At 45.6% G+C, this 16,941-nt stretch overlaps 3 protein-coding genes across 4 annotated transcripts; all 3 read right to left on the reverse strand.

Moving 5' to 3' along the window:
* Positions 1 to 739: 739 nt before the first annotated feature.
* Positions 740 to 2,639, reverse strand: LOC125535291 (UDP-glucosyltransferase UGT13248-like). Its single transcript, XM_048698345.1, has 3 exons — positions 1,903 to 2,639; positions 1,336 to 1,720; positions 740 to 1,218 (listed from the first exon to the last, which is right to left on the reverse strand). Exons 1-3 carry the CDS (start codon positions 2,569 to 2,571, stop codon positions 881 to 883), a joined length of 1,392 nt encoding a protein of 463 aa, XP_048554302.1. The 5' UTR covers positions 2,572 to 2,639; the 3' UTR covers positions 740 to 880.
* A 1,788-nt stretch (positions 2,640 to 4,427) lies between these two features.
* On the reverse strand, positions 4,428 to 6,033 carry LOC125540775 (UDP-glucosyltransferase UGT13248-like). Its single transcript, XM_048704337.1, has 2 exons — positions 4,959 to 6,033; positions 4,428 to 4,881 (listed from the first exon to the last, which is right to left on the reverse strand). The coding sequence occupies exons 1-2, from the start codon at positions 5,995 to 5,997 to the stop codon at positions 4,544 to 4,546; spliced, it is 1,377 nt and encodes a 458-aa protein (XP_048560294.1). The 5' UTR covers positions 5,998 to 6,033; the 3' UTR covers positions 4,428 to 4,543.
* A 7,118-nt stretch (positions 6,034 to 13,151) lies between these two features.
* LOC125535292 (UDP-glucosyltransferase UGT13248-like) lies at positions 13,152 to 15,604 on the reverse strand. Of its 2 annotated transcripts, XM_048698346.1 has the most exons (3): positions 14,869 to 15,603; positions 13,932 to 14,316; positions 13,152 to 13,815 (listed from the first exon to the last, which is right to left on the reverse strand). In XM_048698346.1, exons 1-3 carry the CDS (start codon positions 15,556 to 15,558, stop codon positions 13,478 to 13,480), a joined length of 1,413 nt encoding a protein of 470 aa, XP_048554303.1. In that variant the 5' UTR covers positions 15,559 to 15,603; the 3' UTR covers positions 13,152 to 13,477. The 2 variants fall into 2 exon arrangements, with proteins under 2 accessions (XP_048554303.1, XP_048554304.1); XM_048698347.1 differs by lacking the exon at positions 13,932 to 14,316 and having other exon boundaries at positions 13,589 to 13,815; positions 14,869 to 15,604.
* Between the last annotated feature and the right edge of the window lie 1,337 nt (positions 15,605 to 16,941).

Consider the following 16,941-nt stretch of genomic DNA (forward strand, 5'->3'; position numbering starts at 1 on the left):
TGCCCAACCGTGTTTGTGTGTTTGGCTGGTTGTTCCACCTTGACCGGCTAAATACACGAGCTAAACTACACCGCAAGACACTCCTTGATTCTTCGACCTGTGCTCGATGCTCTGTTGCAGTGGAAGACTGTGCTCATTTTTTTAGGGTGCACATCCTCATGTGTTGCATGGGATGCTCTTGGTTTCCAACCAACCTACTCGCTGACCTCATCCCTTTGGACCGCCCCAACACTACTCGACTGTCATAGCTACTCAGGAAAAGTTGGGATGTTATAAACTCTAAGGTGTTTAGAAGCATTGATGTATCCCATAATGATGTGATCTCTAACGTCATTGCAGATCTAACCCTTTGGTCTTATCACCTCAATAAAGGCACCTCTTACGGATCATGCCGGGTTGTGGTGTGATTACCTATCCTCCTACCTAGGCTAAAAACTCTCATGTAAAAACTTTTTTCTTGACTTATATTTAGGTGGGGAGCCCCCCCCCCCCTAGTTTCAAAAAAAAAATATGTACCACATCACCGTGCATTGCGTGATGCCCCGTAGATGCACGTTCGTATATGATAGACTTCAGGCTTATGAACTCATCTTCCGCGAATTATCATGCATCATATTCCATGTGGAACACTGAGGAGAAACCATATACATAGTATAGAGTTAGTTGTTAGTAATAGCTACAGCCCAGATATAAATTTACTGAAAAAACACATAATGTGTAAAGCATTATGGGCTGTTAATTTACGAAATTTCAGCATCGTTCCAAATGGTGAGAATTTAGCATTGTAATTACATATGGAAAAATTGTCTCCTCTAAACATATATGCTTGGAATCATTGCCTACTTGCTTATTTTGAAATAGAGATTACATTGTTGAAAATTCAAATTGACGAATACTTGGCAGCGAATTCAGCAATATGCTTGTCCGAGCTTCCCCCTTCTTGCATTGCCTCCTTGGCCTTTTGCATCCACTTCATAGCATTTCTTTTATAGTCGTCCTTCCTCTCCCCATCCATGACATCTCTAATACACCTCTCGACCTCCGCACTCCTTAGTGATCCACTTTCACTCTTCTGCACTCGCACACCCATACCCCATGCGCTCTCCACATACTTTGCGATGGTGGGTTGGTCCGCCCAATGCGGAATTCCCACAAGAGGTATACCACAAACAACCGCCTCCAGCGTCGAGTTCCAGCCACAGTGAGTAACAAAACATCCTACATACATGTTTACGAAATAAAAAAGGAAATGTTATTACCAGTTTCTTGTTTTACCAAATCTTCTAATTCATTTTCAAATGAGGCAAAAACAAATATCGTTTTGTGATATCATACCAATGGCCTTGTGTGCTAGAACCTCAAGTTGGGGGCACCAAGAAACAATCAATCCATTCTTCTCACATGACTTCCTTAGTTCCTCCGATAGCTTGTGTGCCTCGTTGGACCTAACAACCCATAGAAAAGATTTGCCAGAATTACACAACCCATTGCCAAGCTCCTCTAGCTGGGTTGCGTCGTAGTTGGAGAAAGTCCCGTAGGATACGAGCACAACAGAGGAGATGCTCTGTTTTTCTAGCCAATCCATGCACGGTGCATCGCTGCCAAATAGGTTGAAACCATAAGACTTGTTGGAGGGCAGACGATCGTCGTCAAGGTAAAACGATGGCAAGGTGGGGCCTACGGTAATCGCTCTCCATGTTAACTCCATGAACGCTCCCTCCTGCTCACACGTCAAAATGTCAAGCACTAATTTTTCTGTAAAACCCTACTCTAATTAACTTCCCTTTTAAAGATTCTAGTCTCGTTATTAGTACTGTCAAAATTTATAAAGATGTTGCAAACAAAGATGTAGAAAGAATTTCCATGTTTGCAAACCCATAGAGGCACACGAACAAGACTCACCTTTGGCTCGATGGCGTTGAATGAGTTGACGAGCACGTCGTCAGCGTCCTCCAGCCCGTCGAACTGCCCAATAGCCGTCTTAAGGAACAACGGCTGTGACTCCGGCGCCGCGGCGAACGGCGGCACGTCCTCCTGACCCAGCACCACGCCCAGCGCTCCGCGCGCCAGCAGCTCACGCCCGTCCGTCACTGGAAGGGCCAGCCTCCCCGCAGCGAGCTCCCCGTAGACGACGTTCACCGAGCACGGCTGCGAGAAGAACGCCGCGGCGGGAACGCCGGCCGCGCGCGCCACCCGCCCCGCCCACGGCAGGTGGGAGTCGTGCACCAGCACGCGCACGGGCCGCCCGGCGCGCGCCTCCGACAGAAGGAGCTCCCGCAGCGTGTCGGACCCCACGGCCTCCAGCCGGGAGAAGTACTCCGTGTAGTCCGAGGCCGCGCCGCCGGCGTCGAAGCCGTCCGAGATGGCGGCCACGCGGAAGGGCGCGCCGGGCGGCGGGCTGGAGGAGAGCACGTGGCGGGTGGTGACGAGCGTGGGGCGGAGGCCGTGGCGCGCCAGGCGGCGGCCCAGCTCCAGCAGCGGGTTCGTGTGGCCCTGCGCCCCCGGGAACGGCAGGAGGAGGACGCTCGCGCCCTCGCCGTCGCCGCCGCCTCCATGGCCCGTGCGCTGCATGCTTCTGCTTGGTCTGGGGATTCCTCAGGTGTTCCGGTGCTTCGGTGGAGTGGATTATATAGGCACGGAAAGGGTGGAAGCTGAGCGGCGCGCAAGGTCCGGTGGCTGAACTTGGGCGAGTGGAAGCAACGAGGAAGGTGGCGCGGCTGCATTCTCCACCGTACGCGTGCACATCCATCTTCCGAGGACACCCGTCAATCAGACAAAGACACTGCGTGTGATATTCTCAATGTTTTAAATAACGGGTTATGAAAAATAGCGACGGGCCTTTACATCAGGTTATAACAAAGATATAGCGAGCTAAAACGGGTTATAGCGGGCTATTTGTGAAGACGATTATTTAGTAGCACCCGGCTGCTATAGTTGACTATTTAAAACTATGAATATTATCAGCGAGTGGCCAGCAACTTAGTGGGGTCTTCACCAGTGCCTTTGCTGGTTAAAAACGTAGCTCACCACCGGCCCTCCAATCCCGCAACAACAGCGGCTCAGTTTTTAGATTATACAAAAATAAGCAAGATGGTTATGACAGAAACAGAGTAACGTAATCTATCAAGTCACATTTGTACGTTCATTCGTCAATGATAGGTTCTGTGACTGAGTCATGTAATCTTTTTCTTCTCGATCAGCTGCAGTTTTTCTTTTATTCTCTTTCACTTTTTCAAAGATGGTATTGTGCATTACAATGATGCAGAAGCCGGTGTAATCCCCTTTTCAAAAATAACTTTTTTAGTTCGATGATTCCGCTGCAAGAGCACAGCAAGTCAGTTACCGCAAGTTGAACAACACATTTGTCTAAAAAATGTGTAATATGAGCGAATTTTAAAACAACTTTCAGGCCATTCAATTGTTTTATGAATGGTTTATTCTCCTGTGACAAATTATTCCATATATGACCTATTCGAAATTAACTACAGGAAATGATCTTGGAGACCTTAAATTATTATTTCTGCTCAACTTACCTTCAAATTAGGTTGTAAAAAGACAAAGTTGGCCTATAAACTCAATTTTTAACAATTGTTTCTTGTCATCTTTTAAATCCTTCAAGTTGTATTCTGCCATGGTCTGGAAAATCTTGAACTGTAGTTTTCATTTAGAGTAAAGTAGATGCATACAACTGAATAACATAAATTACATTTGTATTTTACAGAGTATGAAGAAGTAGAATTCAAGTACTGGAATATGTTTATCATATTTTTATTGTAATTGTTCATATTTAACAAGGATAAATGATATGAATAGATGTTAAATAAAATTTACTAAACAATACCTGAAACACGAGTTACTTTTAATTTCAGAACTTAATTTTCTTATAAGATTGCAAACTCTAATACCGTAAACTAAATATAGTCTAGAAGATCCGGAAAATAAAAAAAACATATTTTTCTAATTCAAGTGACTGGGATGTATAGAAAATCTTAACCAAACTCCTATAATTATTTCCTACTATTTCTGATGTGTAGCCTATGAGCTTCAGGCTCAGCTGTCGCATGCGCCTAATATGTGGGACCATTTTGTTAGGAGAGGCTCTGGTGTCAAATGATGTAAAATCTGAAATAGACTTTTTAAATCAGAAACCTTGAGGCAGATTTTCTAAATTTTGGTAGTTACCGTCACCCAAGCACAAATATGGGATAAACAGAGGAAATTTTGTCAAATTTTGAATACTCTCGCTCCAAGTTAAAGCATCATTACATCGTTTGTTAAAGCATCATTACATCGTTTGTTCTCTAAAGCTTACACCCAAATATATCTAACTCCTCATGAGTATAGTCAATTCATCGGTAACTCGATATAAAATTGGATTTGTGCAGTGGCTACTAACACAAGAAAATTAAAGTGTCATTCTAAACCTCTTGATGAATGCCTTGACATTGAAGTATAAAGTGAAGAGGAAGAATAATCCTCTATACAGAATTTACGATGAATCACAATATGACTATCGAGTGGTTGTGGATAATCAGGCCTAAATTTATCTCGATAAATACTTGGCTGCAAATTCAGCAATATATTTATCCGAAGTGCCTCCTTCATGCATTGCCTCCTTTGCCATCTTCATCCACTTTGTCGCATTTTTGCGGTACTCATCCTTCCCCTCGCCATCCATCACCTTGCGGATGCACCTCTCCACCTCCTCCCTCCTCACCAAGCTTTTCTCGTTTGCCCGCATCCGCACGCCGATCCCCCAGGCACTCTCCACGTACTTTGCCGTGGTTGGCTGGTCAGCCGACCGTGGCATTGTCACCATTGGCACGCCGGCAACAATTGCTTCCGTTGTCGAGTTCCATCCGCAGTGGGTCAAGAAACAACCTGCAAGTTGAAAGGTAAATTAATACCTGAAAAATTGATATTTATATTCATAAAAATAAACTCCCTATTTTTCGTACCTATGGACTTATGCGCCAAGACCTCAAGCTGGGGACACCATGGCACAAGTAATCCATTTTCCTTGCATCTGTCATTGAGTTCTTCAGATATTTTTTCTACCTCGCTGGATCTCACGACCCAGAGAAATGGCTTGCCGGAGTCGCAGAGCCCATTTCCAAGCTCGTCAAGCTCGCCGGCGTCGAGGCTGTAGACCGTCCCATAGGACGCGAGGACTACCGAGATAGTAGGCTGCCGTTCCAGCCATGCCATGCACGGTGCGTCGCTGCTGAAGAAGTTGACGCCGTAGGCCTTGTTCGACGGCAGGCGGCCGTCGTCGAGGAAGAAGGACGGCAGCGTCGGGCCGACCGTCTTGGCGCGCCATCTGGACTCCATGTACTCCGCTTCCTGCGGCTCGAGGTCGCGGAAGGAGTTGACGAGCACGTCGCCGGCGTCCTCGAGGCCCTCGAACTGCCGGATCGACACGTCCAGGTACTTGGGGTACAGCTCCGGCGACACCACGAACGGCGACAGGTCCTCAGGCCCGAGGTCCACGCTCACCGCGCCCCGGGCGCGCAGCGCGCTCCCGTCCGCCATGGGCAGCGGCGCGCGCCCCGCCCACGCCTCGCCGTAGATGAGGTCCACGGCGCACGACTGCGACATGAACGCGGCGGTCGGCACGCCCGCGGCCTTGGCCACACGCGGCGCCCACGCCATGTTAGGGTCGTAGACCATCACGGACGGCGTCCTCCCGGCGCGCATCTCCTCTGCGATGACCTGCGCCAGCGTCTCTGACCCCACGGCCTCGGACCTGCGGCAGTACTCGACGGGGTCCGGGCAGGAGGCCATGCCGCCATCGTCGAAGCCGTCGGAGAAGGCGGCGACGCGGAAGGGGTCGCCGGGGGGCGGGCCCATGGAGAGCACGTAGCGCGTGGCGGCGAGCGTGGGGCGCAGGCCGTGGTACGCGAGGCGGCGGCCGAGCTGGAGCATCGGGTTCATGTGGCCCTGCGCCGGCAGCGGCACCAGCAGGACGTGCGCGCCCCCGCGTTCATCGCTCTCCATGTCTCTGTTGGGTTCAGGCTCGCTTCAGCTCTGGGAAAAAAGCTCTGCTTTGGAGAGGGAATTGCATAATCCACCATTTATTGGAGCTAGTGTTGCACAGAACACCTACTATACGGGTTTGTTGCAGAAAACACCACATATTGGTGTAATACATTGCAACTAGATCTAATCTAATGTTTGGATACATTGACATAATTTTATACAGATGGGTCCCACTTGTAAGTGCACATGTGGCAATAAAAACCGGTCACATCAGCCAACATATTAGATCGTCATTATCTCCCAAACTTGTGGTCCAATTGAGCCGAAACTTTCTCAAATTAGTATTGAATACATGTAGTATTTACTGGAATTGTTTCTCATTTTTCTGAAAAATGTCAAAAATTAACCAAAAAATTGTACGGCCTAACCAAAATTTTCATTATCTTCAACCCATTGATCCAAATGGGGTAAAACTTTCCCAAAATGGTACTGTAGACATGTGAAATTCACTGAAATTTTTCATATTTTCTGAAATTGTTAAAATTTGAACCAAAATTTAAATGAAACAAGTTCGGCATGTGATCACTAGCACCAAAAACATGATAGATATTGTTGCCATTAGATTTTAGCATCCAAGTATTTGCTATATGGCCACTACAGCAAACTAGTTGTCATGTGGCCAATACAACCATCACAAAATAATATGACTAGTCTTGCATACTTGGTCTGGAGGAGGCCCTCCAGCTCTCTGTGGCCGGCAATTGCATCTACCCGCCACTGCCGCCGCCATCGCTACCAGCACCACATACACCCACGCCGGCACCGTCCACAGTCACCGAGACATACGCAGTGGCAGGGCATCATGCGGGAGGGTCGGCACACCACTGGTGTGGCTCGGTGCATCGGAGGAGGAGGCGGCCTACCTTGAGCAGCGGCGCTGCCGCACGCTAGAGGAGAAGTGGACTGGTCGGAGCACCGCATGCAACACGAGCGCGGAGAGGAGGAGCACCGATAGCACTAGCCGCGCGAGGAGGAGAAGGAGCGGCGGAAGCAGGAGGAGGCAAGCGGCGCCAGGCAGCCATGGCGTAGTAGCAGACGTCGGAGGAGGCCGCGCTCGCGGCCTACCAGACAGCGTTCCCCTGGGCACAGCCGCCAAAGTTCTTTGACTTTACCTGCTCCAACGATGAGGATGACACTTACGGCTGTGGGCGAGAACTGCTGTGAGGCCTTTTGTTTTTATTATGTTTTATTATATTTAGTTATGTTTGAAGGGGACTTTGGCCAGCGGTTTTAATGTTTAATCATGTATTATTAATATTCATGTTTTAAATTTAAATATTTTTTGTGCCTATTTAGTTTTTCTAAGACCACGCGGACAAATGCGTCGGCCACGGTGGGTGCACCAGCCGACCCAAAAAACCCGGACATGCATGTCTGCTCGGCCGACCCAAACGGATAAAAATCACATTCCTTTGCATCAGCCGGTTAGAATTGACTTACAAGCGGGATCCATTTGTCTGAAATTATGTTAATATAGCTAAACACTAGATTAGACCTATCTTCAATGTATTACACCAATATGTGGTGCTTTCTGCAACAAACCTGTATAGTAGGTGTTTTGTGCAACACTAGCCCCAATAAATGGTGGTTCGTGCAATTCCCTCCTGCTTTGGATGTTCAGTCAAAGGAGTGAGTGTACCATGAATGAATGCATCGGGGAATACAAATAAGATAAGGTTTTTTGTTCTCCTACGGGAAGCTTCTCTGAGCATGGCTATCATCTACTCCCTCCATTTCACAATGTAGTGCTTCCTCTATCCTCGTGTTTTAACTTTGACCGTAAATTTAACTACCAAGACCGATTATGGCGGGAGCAAAAATTATATCAGTGAATTTGTATTCGAAAGAAGTTTTCAATTATATATTATTTTTTTCCGTCGCAGTTGGTCTTGTTGGTTAAATTTATGGTCAAAGTTAAACCTCAAAAAGCGCGACTGAACTATATTTTGAAATGAAGGGAGTAGTATCAAGCAAGTCGCTTCCAAGCTTGACAGGGATTCAGGGAAGGTGCTCGTGTAGATTCCACATTCCAAGACTACCCTCTCCAGCTATTTTTCTTTCTCTTTTCTCTTCTGTTTCTCCTATGAGGAGTGCTACGTGTCTGTTGGTTAATCTTTTTAAAAGATCGCTCGGGTCATGAGCCGTCTGATTATATGACGCGAGTCGTCTGATCACTCCTCTTCATTCTCCCGCAACAAGAACCTTGTTGCAAACCTTCGCCACAACAGAACCTTTGTTGCAAAAGCATCTTCCTCCTTTTTTTTTGCCTCTTATTTGTATTCCTGCCAAGGTTTTGAATCACAAGTGGACTTTTTTTCTCGAGGGGCACCGGAATTCATGGTTACCACGGTAACCATGAAATTCCGAAAAAATTTCGGACGGAATTTATAATCAAATTTTGAATTCAAATTTTTTAAGAACGATATAGATAGCTATTTAACTCTAATTAACATCTACGTTACCCTGGCCTAGTGGCTATTCGACCGCAGCTGGCTCTTCCTTGCTCGTCGCGGGTTCGAGCTCCGATCGCTCCAACAAAATGGCAGCATTTTTTTAAGTTTTGCACTATCAAAAAGTAAAAACGTGAAAGCCCAGAGTCGAATCGTCGTCTCTTGGCCGAGGGAAGGTTAGCTTTACCACGAAGCCATGACCAGTTCTGTTGCTATGAAAAGATGACCTATATTTAACTATACTGTGAGAATTTGAATTCAAAATTTTCAAATTATTTGAGATTTTTTGCTTGATATGAGTGTTTCTCGAGGGTGGTCGGTAAACGCGGTAACCGCACAGAACCTCAGAATTTCGCTCGGTTACCAAAACGCGGATTCCTGCAACAGGGCACCATTGCAAAATTTGCATTTCTTCTCTGTATTCCTGCAACAAGACCCTTATTGCAAAAAAAAAAAATTTACAATAGAGGTGATGTTGCGTAGCATCTCCGGACTCTTCTTTGTATTCCCGCGACAAGACCCTTGTTGCAATTTCTTGATATGAGTGTTTCTCGAGGGTGGTCGGTAAACGCGGTAACCGCACGGAACCTCAGAATTTCGCTCGGTTACCAAAACGCGGATTCCTGCAACAGGGCACCATTGCAAAATTTGCATTTCTTCTCTGTATTCCTGCAACAAGACCCTTATTGCAAAAAAAAAAAATTTACAATAGAGGTGATGTTGCGTAGCATCTCCGGACTCTTCTTTGTATTCCCGCGACAAGACCCTTGTTGCAATTTCTTGATATGAGTGTTTCTCGAGGGTGGTCGGTAAACGCGGTAACCGCACGGAACCTCAGAATTTCGCTCGGTTACCAAAACGCGGATTCCTGCAACAGGGCACCATTGCAAAATTTGCATTTCTTCTCTGTATTCCTGCAACAAGACCCTTATTGCAAAAAAAAAAAATTGCAACAGAGGTGATGTTGCGTAGCATCTCCAGACTCTTCTTTGTATTCCCGCGACAAGACCCTTGTTGCAATTTCTTTTCTTTCTTTTTTTGCAAAAGGGGTGATGTTGCAAACAGCGACACATCACCCACATCGCATCAGTTGCGCACACCGTGAAGCATCGCACATCATCGGTCGCAGCACAAACACTGACGACCCTTTGTTGCGCTCGCACGACGCATCCCCGCAACACCGGTTGCAGCACAACACCGGCGATCCTCTACAGCAGCCCCGTTGCAGCACCGAGGACCTCTACAGCAGCTCGTCGCCAGGCGTGCCGCTCGCCGACGTGGGGCTACATCGCAACAAATCTGGTAGGAAGGGGATGGCGCCCAGGGAGAAAAAAAAGAGAGGAATCCATGGGAGAAACTGCCCCGTCATCAGCCTTTGTGTTGCCTCGGTGGCGCCCTGCAGCTGCACAGCGTGCTAGCCGTCGGAGTAGAAGGAGAAAAAAATGGGAAGAGAGAGCTGATGGATAGAGAGAAGTGGACATGAGAAAACTACTCGTTCCGTTCCTAAATATAATTCTTTCTAGAGATTCCAACGAGTACTACATACGAAGTAAAAATGAGTGAATCTATAGTCTAAAATATGTCTACATACATCCGTATGTTGTAGTCCATTTGAAATGTCTTAAAAGACATATATTTAAGAACGGAGGAAGTAGATAAGAAGATAATGTATAACTTGTTGTAGATGACCGGGATATTTGGAGGAGAGAAGGCGGCGCTCCTGTTGGTTTTCAAAAAAGAACTCGAAGAGGAGAAGATATTTATCTTTTGAGGTATAGTGATTTTTCTACTTCAAACGATGGACACATTTACATTCACAAGAAAAGAAACATGAACAAATTTATTAGACAATTGTCCTAGAAAATAATAAACAAAACACATGGGCAAACTTATTTGTTTTCGCATGGCAAATTTGGTCGTCAGATTTTTAGTGTAAAAGATATGACGCCAGATTTTTAACATTTGCCAAAAAATAAGACAGCTTAATCTTTTTGACAGTCTAATTCGGAGGTAAGCATAGTAGAAATAAAGATTTTGAAGATCATTCTTAATTAATTTCTAATATTTTGGGACGCGTCCGGGCACGCCAAGCCACTTTGGCTCCAGGCAACGTCTGGCTTGCGATGTCATTGCCCGGGGCTGTTACCTGTCTAATCCGCCGAGCAAAGTCATACACCCACGCCAATCGGTGTTGCGCCTTGTGTAGCAAGGAGACGATGAGAGCACCAGGCAATATTCCTACAAACTGCCATAAAGAGACCGTGAAACCCAAGTCATGCAACAGGCTTGCAAAAGGCCCCGAACGATTAATGATACTAGATGATTTCCCGCACGTTATTGCGGAAATACTAGGGGATATGTAGTCATGAAATACTATTACTACATACTAACATTTATTTTGTTAAGTTATCAACTTAACGGTTCAAGGAATTTTCAAAATAAAATAATTATTATTTTTCTAATAAAAACATCTCAAGTCAATTTGTCAGATTAATATTCGGTATTCCTTTTTTTATTTCATAAACGTTTCTCTTAAAAAGTTTTGTAGCATTGTAGAGCTTTAAAGAAAAAAATGCTCTAGTATTTACTAATAGTCAACACACCATCCAATGCTTGTATGCATGTATTGTCTTCTTTAATTTAGATTTTCACTTTTTAATCCATTCTAATGTACAATGTCTACCGTCAATTTCCTATACCAAATGAATAAGATGACATGCTAGTTATATGAGCTTGTCTAAGATGCAGGGCATGGATAATTACATGACTAATTATGATATGGCTGACATGCATGAGAGACATGACTTGATGAGGTTGGAGAGTACATGATGCAAGAATTGAAGGTAGTGGATGTGGTGCATGGCTGAAAAATAGTGCTAGTGGATGCTGACTTGGCACACTTGGTAAGGTGAAAATTTGCATGTTGAGAGAATTGCTTGTAGTGGGACGCACTTGTTAGGAATACTAGATACATACCAAAGAAGTCTACATCCTTAAAGCAACTACATTGCACACCATTACAGAACATTCACATCATCAAATGGACTGTTCATGTTCTTGCTATAGACAGAAATGACAGCAACGCTCGAAGCGACAAAGGTGCTTTAACAACAATAGAAATGACAAGCACAAACACGAATGATAGAGCGAAGGGAACACCGACCCAAAGCAGAAGCGTTGAAAGAGAGGTCGTCCTGCGGGCTGACAGCGAGGAGCGCCTTCGGGTTGTGTCGACGGCCACCGAGAAGAAAAAACTCTTTGATGGCACTTTACGCCCCGTCGTTGTTGCCTTCATCGACAAAGCCACCACCACCATAAGTTTGCGGACGGTCATGACGGCAGTGGCCTTCCATACACCTCTACCCGACGTGCCTAAGGCACCATGCTGCCCGCCACCCACGCCGGCCTCCACTCCTATAGCCTCGGGCACGCACCGGTAGCCTTGCGTCTGCTGGCCGTTGCAACGGAGAATGTTCACCTGGAAGACGCACTTGCTGCCAGCAATACACGTTGACGAAATTCACATGCCAACCACCCCTTCCGAGCCGCCTCACACCACCATCTGGAGACCAAGTGGCCTCCGGGTCACCCCACGAGTTCGCCGTTTGCGAAGAAGAGAGATGTAGATTGTAGAAGTATAGAGCAAGAGTGAGATGGAACGATATTGTATTGACTGAGCTCTGGGCTCTTTATACACGTACAAAAACATGCATTTCATGCAAGAGTGTGGTAGCTAACAAGCCCTCTAAAGCCCTGCAAAAAAAAGGCATCTAAAGAGAAGTTAACAGCCCTAGCCTAATTATAGGTGAAATCATGAATTTTAACCATGAAATTAATGAAGGTAGTATTTCTTTTCTACTCCCTTCGTCCCAAAATAAGTGACTCAACTTTTGCCGTGATTACCAAAATGTTATCTTTTTGTGGTTGAGTAACACAAATAATGGCATTGTACTACGTAATACACATTGCCTCACAGATATCGAATACGTCATCTATTGGCATTCCACTGGGTGCATTTTTCATTGTTTGTAATAAATTTAATACATGTTGTCTCTAACAGTTGGTAAGAACCTGTTCTTGTAAACAAGGCATACAATATGTCAACTATTGCAATACATGAGGGCCATTTTAGAGATTTGCAAAAAGGTTTGGAGAACAAGATCACTATGGTAACGTGAGCAACATACTTTTGAACTGACAATAATGCTAGAGCAAGAGCGCCCGAAGACAATGGCTACTAATCAAATAGCAATAAAATAAGAATTAAGCGAATATTCAACTAGCTAATCGACAAATAGAAGATCAAAATAATACTTTTAGTTGTTAAAAACCATAATATGCAGAGGTACCATATTTTGAAAAGAGGGATCAAACACACCGGTGAGAGTGAAGGTTGGAGGGAGGGAGGGGCAGAAAGAAAGATGTCGCTTTACATTCCTGGAACGATAGCGCGATTAAGGAGACACATTGACACAATGATTGTTGAGAAGGAAAGGAATGGAAAAGAGCCTCAATTCATTGCTACATCGATGAAAACATGCCATCATGTACGACACACATTTCCAAATTATATAATGAATGCATTTTTTATTATTTCATAGCAACGCACGGACATTGTGCTAGTAGGAGTAATTGCATATGTATCTAAAGCATTGTCCATGAGATAGAAAATAATCGGCTTGCTTTAACATGTGCGATTGTTTTTCCCTGTGGAACACTAAGAACATACCATGTTCATAGTATGGAGTTACATGTTAGTAATAGTTGCAGTCCACATATAAATTTACAGAAAACGTTACATCGACACATAATGTGTAAAGCATTTTCCTGCTGGCTATCGGTATATGAAAATTTCAGCATCCTTCAAAGTGGTGAGAAGATAGCTCTCCAATTACATATGGAAAATGCCATCTCCTCTAAACTTCTATATATGCCTGGAATCATTGCACGCTTGCTTATCTTGAAATAAAGACTGCATTGTTGAAACTTTAAATTGACGAATACTTGGCAACGAATTCAACGATATGCTTGTCTGAGGTTCCTCCTTCTCGCATTGCCTTCTTAGCCTTTTTCATCCACTTCGTAGCATTCCTTTTGTACTCGTCGTTTTTATCCCCATCCATTACCTCTCTAACACACCTCTCGACCTCCGCACTCCTTAGTGATCCAGTTTCACTCTTCCGCAATCGCACACCCATACCCCACATGCTCTCCACATACTTTGCGATAGTGGGTTGGTCCGCCCAGTGCGGAATTCCCACAAGAGGTACACCACAAACAACTGCCTCTAGTGTCGAGTTCCATCCACAGTGGGTAACGAAACAACCTACACATATATTTATGAAAAAAGATTAGAATGTTATTTTTATTTTCTCATTTTAGAAAACCTTTTAATTCCATTTCATATGAAGAGGAAAAGAAATATGGTTTATGGTATGATACCAATTGCCTTGTGTGCTAGAACCTCAAGCTGGGGGCACCAAGAGACAATTAATCCATTTTTCTCACATTTCACCTTGAGTTGCTCAAATAACTTGTGTGCCTCGTCGGATCTAACAACCCAGAGGAAAGGTTTGCTAGAATTGCATAGACCATTGCCAAGCTCCTCCAACTGAGTCGCGTCATAGTTTGCGTAACTCCCATTTGATACAAGCACAACAGAGGAGATGCTCTGCTTTTCAAGCCAATCTATGCATGCCGCGTCATCAACAAAAACGTTGAAACCATAAGACTTGTTGGATGGCAGGCGATCATCGCCGAGATAAAATGATGGCAAGGTGGGACCTATAGGCTTCGCTCCCCATGTTAACTTCATGTAATCCACCTCCTGCTCGATTTTCATAGTGTCGCTCGGGTCACAAGTCACACACATATTGTAAGACTAATTTTGACCATCAGTGTAAGTAACCAAATATAATTCTTTGTTTTTTGCGGGTAACCAAATATGACTCATATGACACAAAAAACATATCATTGGATCCACCATTCCGAAAAAGTTTCAAACTATGCAGTTTCGTATGGTATTACATAACATATTACCGTGCTATATAGTACTCCCTCTGTAAACTAAGGAGTGATCTAAACACTCTTATATTAGTTTACAGAGGTAGTATTAGTTTTAGTGATGGTCAAGGTAGACCTTGAATATGTGCATGTCATATAAACTCAATCTGATTGGAGAAAGTAATTAACTTTCTTTATAGTGATTTTGCTATGGCTATGTCTAAAAATATGTATACATTAATTGTTGTGGACCTCACTTGTGGTTTTATCAAAATATCTATCGAGAAAACCAGTTTAACAGACCAAAACCACCCATAAATAAGCAAAACAAACGGTTTGAGTGGCGGGAGCACGCAAGTACGAGTGTAGGACTCACCTTCGGCTCCATGTCGCTGAAAGAGTTGACGAGCACGTCGTCGGCGTCCTCCACCCCGTCGAACTGCTCAATCGACGTCTTAAGGAACACCGCCAGCGACTCCGGTGCCGCCACGAATGGCGGCACGTCTTCCGGCCCCAGCTCCAAGCCCAGCGCTCCGTGCGCCAGCAGCTCACGCCCGTCCGTCACCGGCAGCGCCAGCCGCCCCGCCCACACCTCCCCGTAGACGACGTTCACCGCGCACGGCTGCGTGAACAACGCCGCGGTGGGCACGCCGGCAGCCCGCGCCACCCGCCCCGCCCACGGCAGGTGCGAGTCGTACACCAGCACGCGCACCGCGGCCGCCTCCTCCGACAGCAGGAGCTCCCGCAGCGTCTCGGACCCCACGGCCTCCAGACGGGAGAAGTACTCGGCAGGGTCCGGGCACGAGGCGAAGCCGCCGGCGTCGAAGCCGTCGGAGATGGCGGCCACGCGGAAGGGCGCGCCGGGAGGCGGGGTGACGGAGAGCACGTGGCGGGTGGTGACGAACGTGGGGCGGAGGCCGTGGTGCGCCAGGCGGCGGCCCAGCTCCAGCATCGGGTTCGTGTGGCCCAGCGCCCCCGGGATCGGCAGGAGGAGCACGGTCGCGCCCTCGTTGCCGCCTCCATGGCCGACGCCCGAGCTGGCGGTGGCCGCCGGCGTGCTCTCCATGGGTTAGCACTTCAGCTTGGTGGGGTTTCTTGGATGTGTCTTTCTTTCGGTGGATTTTATAGGCATGGAAGCAGAGTGACGCGCAAGATTGCTCTTGGAGCGCGATGGTCAGATTTGTTGCTACGCTTTTGTCCGGTGGCGATGGAAATAACGAGGAAGTTGTTCCGCCCAGCCACTTGAGCAGAAGAACTGCGCTCCAGCTCCACCCCATCGCCATCAGCTCGAATGCGGTCACTATGCGACGACACTTGTCCTACACCAACAGCGGCACCCAATTTTGAGATACCACTGGTTTAAAATGTAATGTAGCTCACCACTAACTACCGATCCTCCAATTGTACGCCAACAGCCCGGACTAGGTTCTGGTGTCAGTTACCTAAGACATTGCTCGAATTTGTTCGGACTTGTTCTTCGGCGGTGGTTGGATTTAGCGACAGCGGGGCATTGTTGTTGGAGAATCTTATGGTAGTACAGGTGATGTCAAGAGATGGTTAGTGCTGATGCAGTTGTTGATCACCCTTTTCATCGTTTGTTTTTATCTTTTTTTACTTCACCATGGCATAGCTACGATCTTATTTGTTTTTGCTAGTTGCTAGTGTGGTTTTTTTTTTGTGTGTGAATTGGTGTTGATCGTGTGCATCTTATCTATGCAGAGACTAGTTGTATGCGTTTTATGTTTGTATCCCTTTAATGTTACATTTTCAACAAAAAACCCACTCTTTGCCAGGAAAAAAATTCCTATCTCCCCATGAAAGGAACCGAGAATAATTGATCATGTCCTCCAAAAATGCAGGGAGATATGGATACATTTGTAGTTTATCTGTTATAATTTTTTCTCGGCTGTCTACTATATATAATAAGGTTTGTCTGGCTCCGACGAGGTAGCTGAAATGATGATTGCGCATCTTTGGTTCGCTCCAATGGCTGTAGTTGTCGCTAGGTGGTTACCGACCTGAATCTACCTTGACAATTGATGAATAAATCGGATTCCGGCAAACAAACATCCTCGTCACCTTAACTTGCACAATATACTTGTCTAGAAAATCAGCAATACGATCTAGCAAAATTTACCTTAACTTTCGGGCCATTCAGTTGTTAACCACAGTCTGTTCTCTGCAAACAATTTATTCCATATTTTTACCCTATTTAACATTGAAGTTTGATTCTGATAAACTTATTCCACGGTTAGACCCATGCGACAATCAAGTCAAATGCTTCATCGCCACTCCCAAAATATTAGTAGAAATTAACTATGGCAAATGATCTTGAAAAATCTGAAGTAATTATTTCTACCCTGTTTACATCCAAAATAGATTGTACAAATGATTAGGTTGTCTTATAAATTTGTTCATCTTCTTTTTTTGCGAATATAAATTTGTCCAT

Source organism: Triticum urartu, chromosome 2, assembly GCF_003073215.2.
Source record: "Triticum urartu cultivar G1812 chromosome 2, Tu2.1, whole genome shotgun sequence".
NCBI lineage: Eukaryota > Viridiplantae > Streptophyta > Magnoliopsida > Poales > Poaceae > Triticum > Triticum urartu.

Coding starts and splice junctions, on each gene's coding strand:
- LOC125535292 (XM_048698346.1), bottom strand. CDS start 15,558: ATGGAGAGCACGCCGGCGGCCACCGCCAGCTCGGGCGTCGGCCATGGA. Junction 14,317..14,868: donor TCAGCGACATGGAGCCGAAG/GTGAGTCCTACA, acceptor AAAATCGAGCAG/GAGGTGGATTACATGAAGTT. Junction 13,816..13,931: donor TCTAGCACACAAGGCAATTG/GTATCATACCAT, acceptor ATATATGTGTAG/GTTGTTTCGTTACCCACTGT.
- LOC125535291 (XM_048698345.1), bottom strand. CDS start 2,571: ATGCAGCGCACGGGCCATGGAGGCGGCGGCGACGGCGAGGGCGCGAGC. Junction 1,721..1,902: donor TCAACGCCATCGAGCCAAAG/GTGAGTCTTGTT, acceptor ACGTGTGAGCAG/GAGGGAGCGTTCATGGAGTT. Junction 1,219..1,335: donor TCTAGCACACAAGGCCATTG/GTATGATATCAC, acceptor ACATGTATGTAG/GATGTTTTGTTACTCACTGT.
- LOC125540775 (XM_048704337.1), bottom strand. CDS start 5,997: ATGGAGAGCGATGAACGCGGGGGCGCGCACGTCCTGCTGGTGCCGCTG. Junction 4,882..4,958: donor CTTGGCGCATAAGTCCATAG/GTACGAAAAATA, acceptor TTCAACTTGCAG/GTTGTTTCTTGACCCACTGC.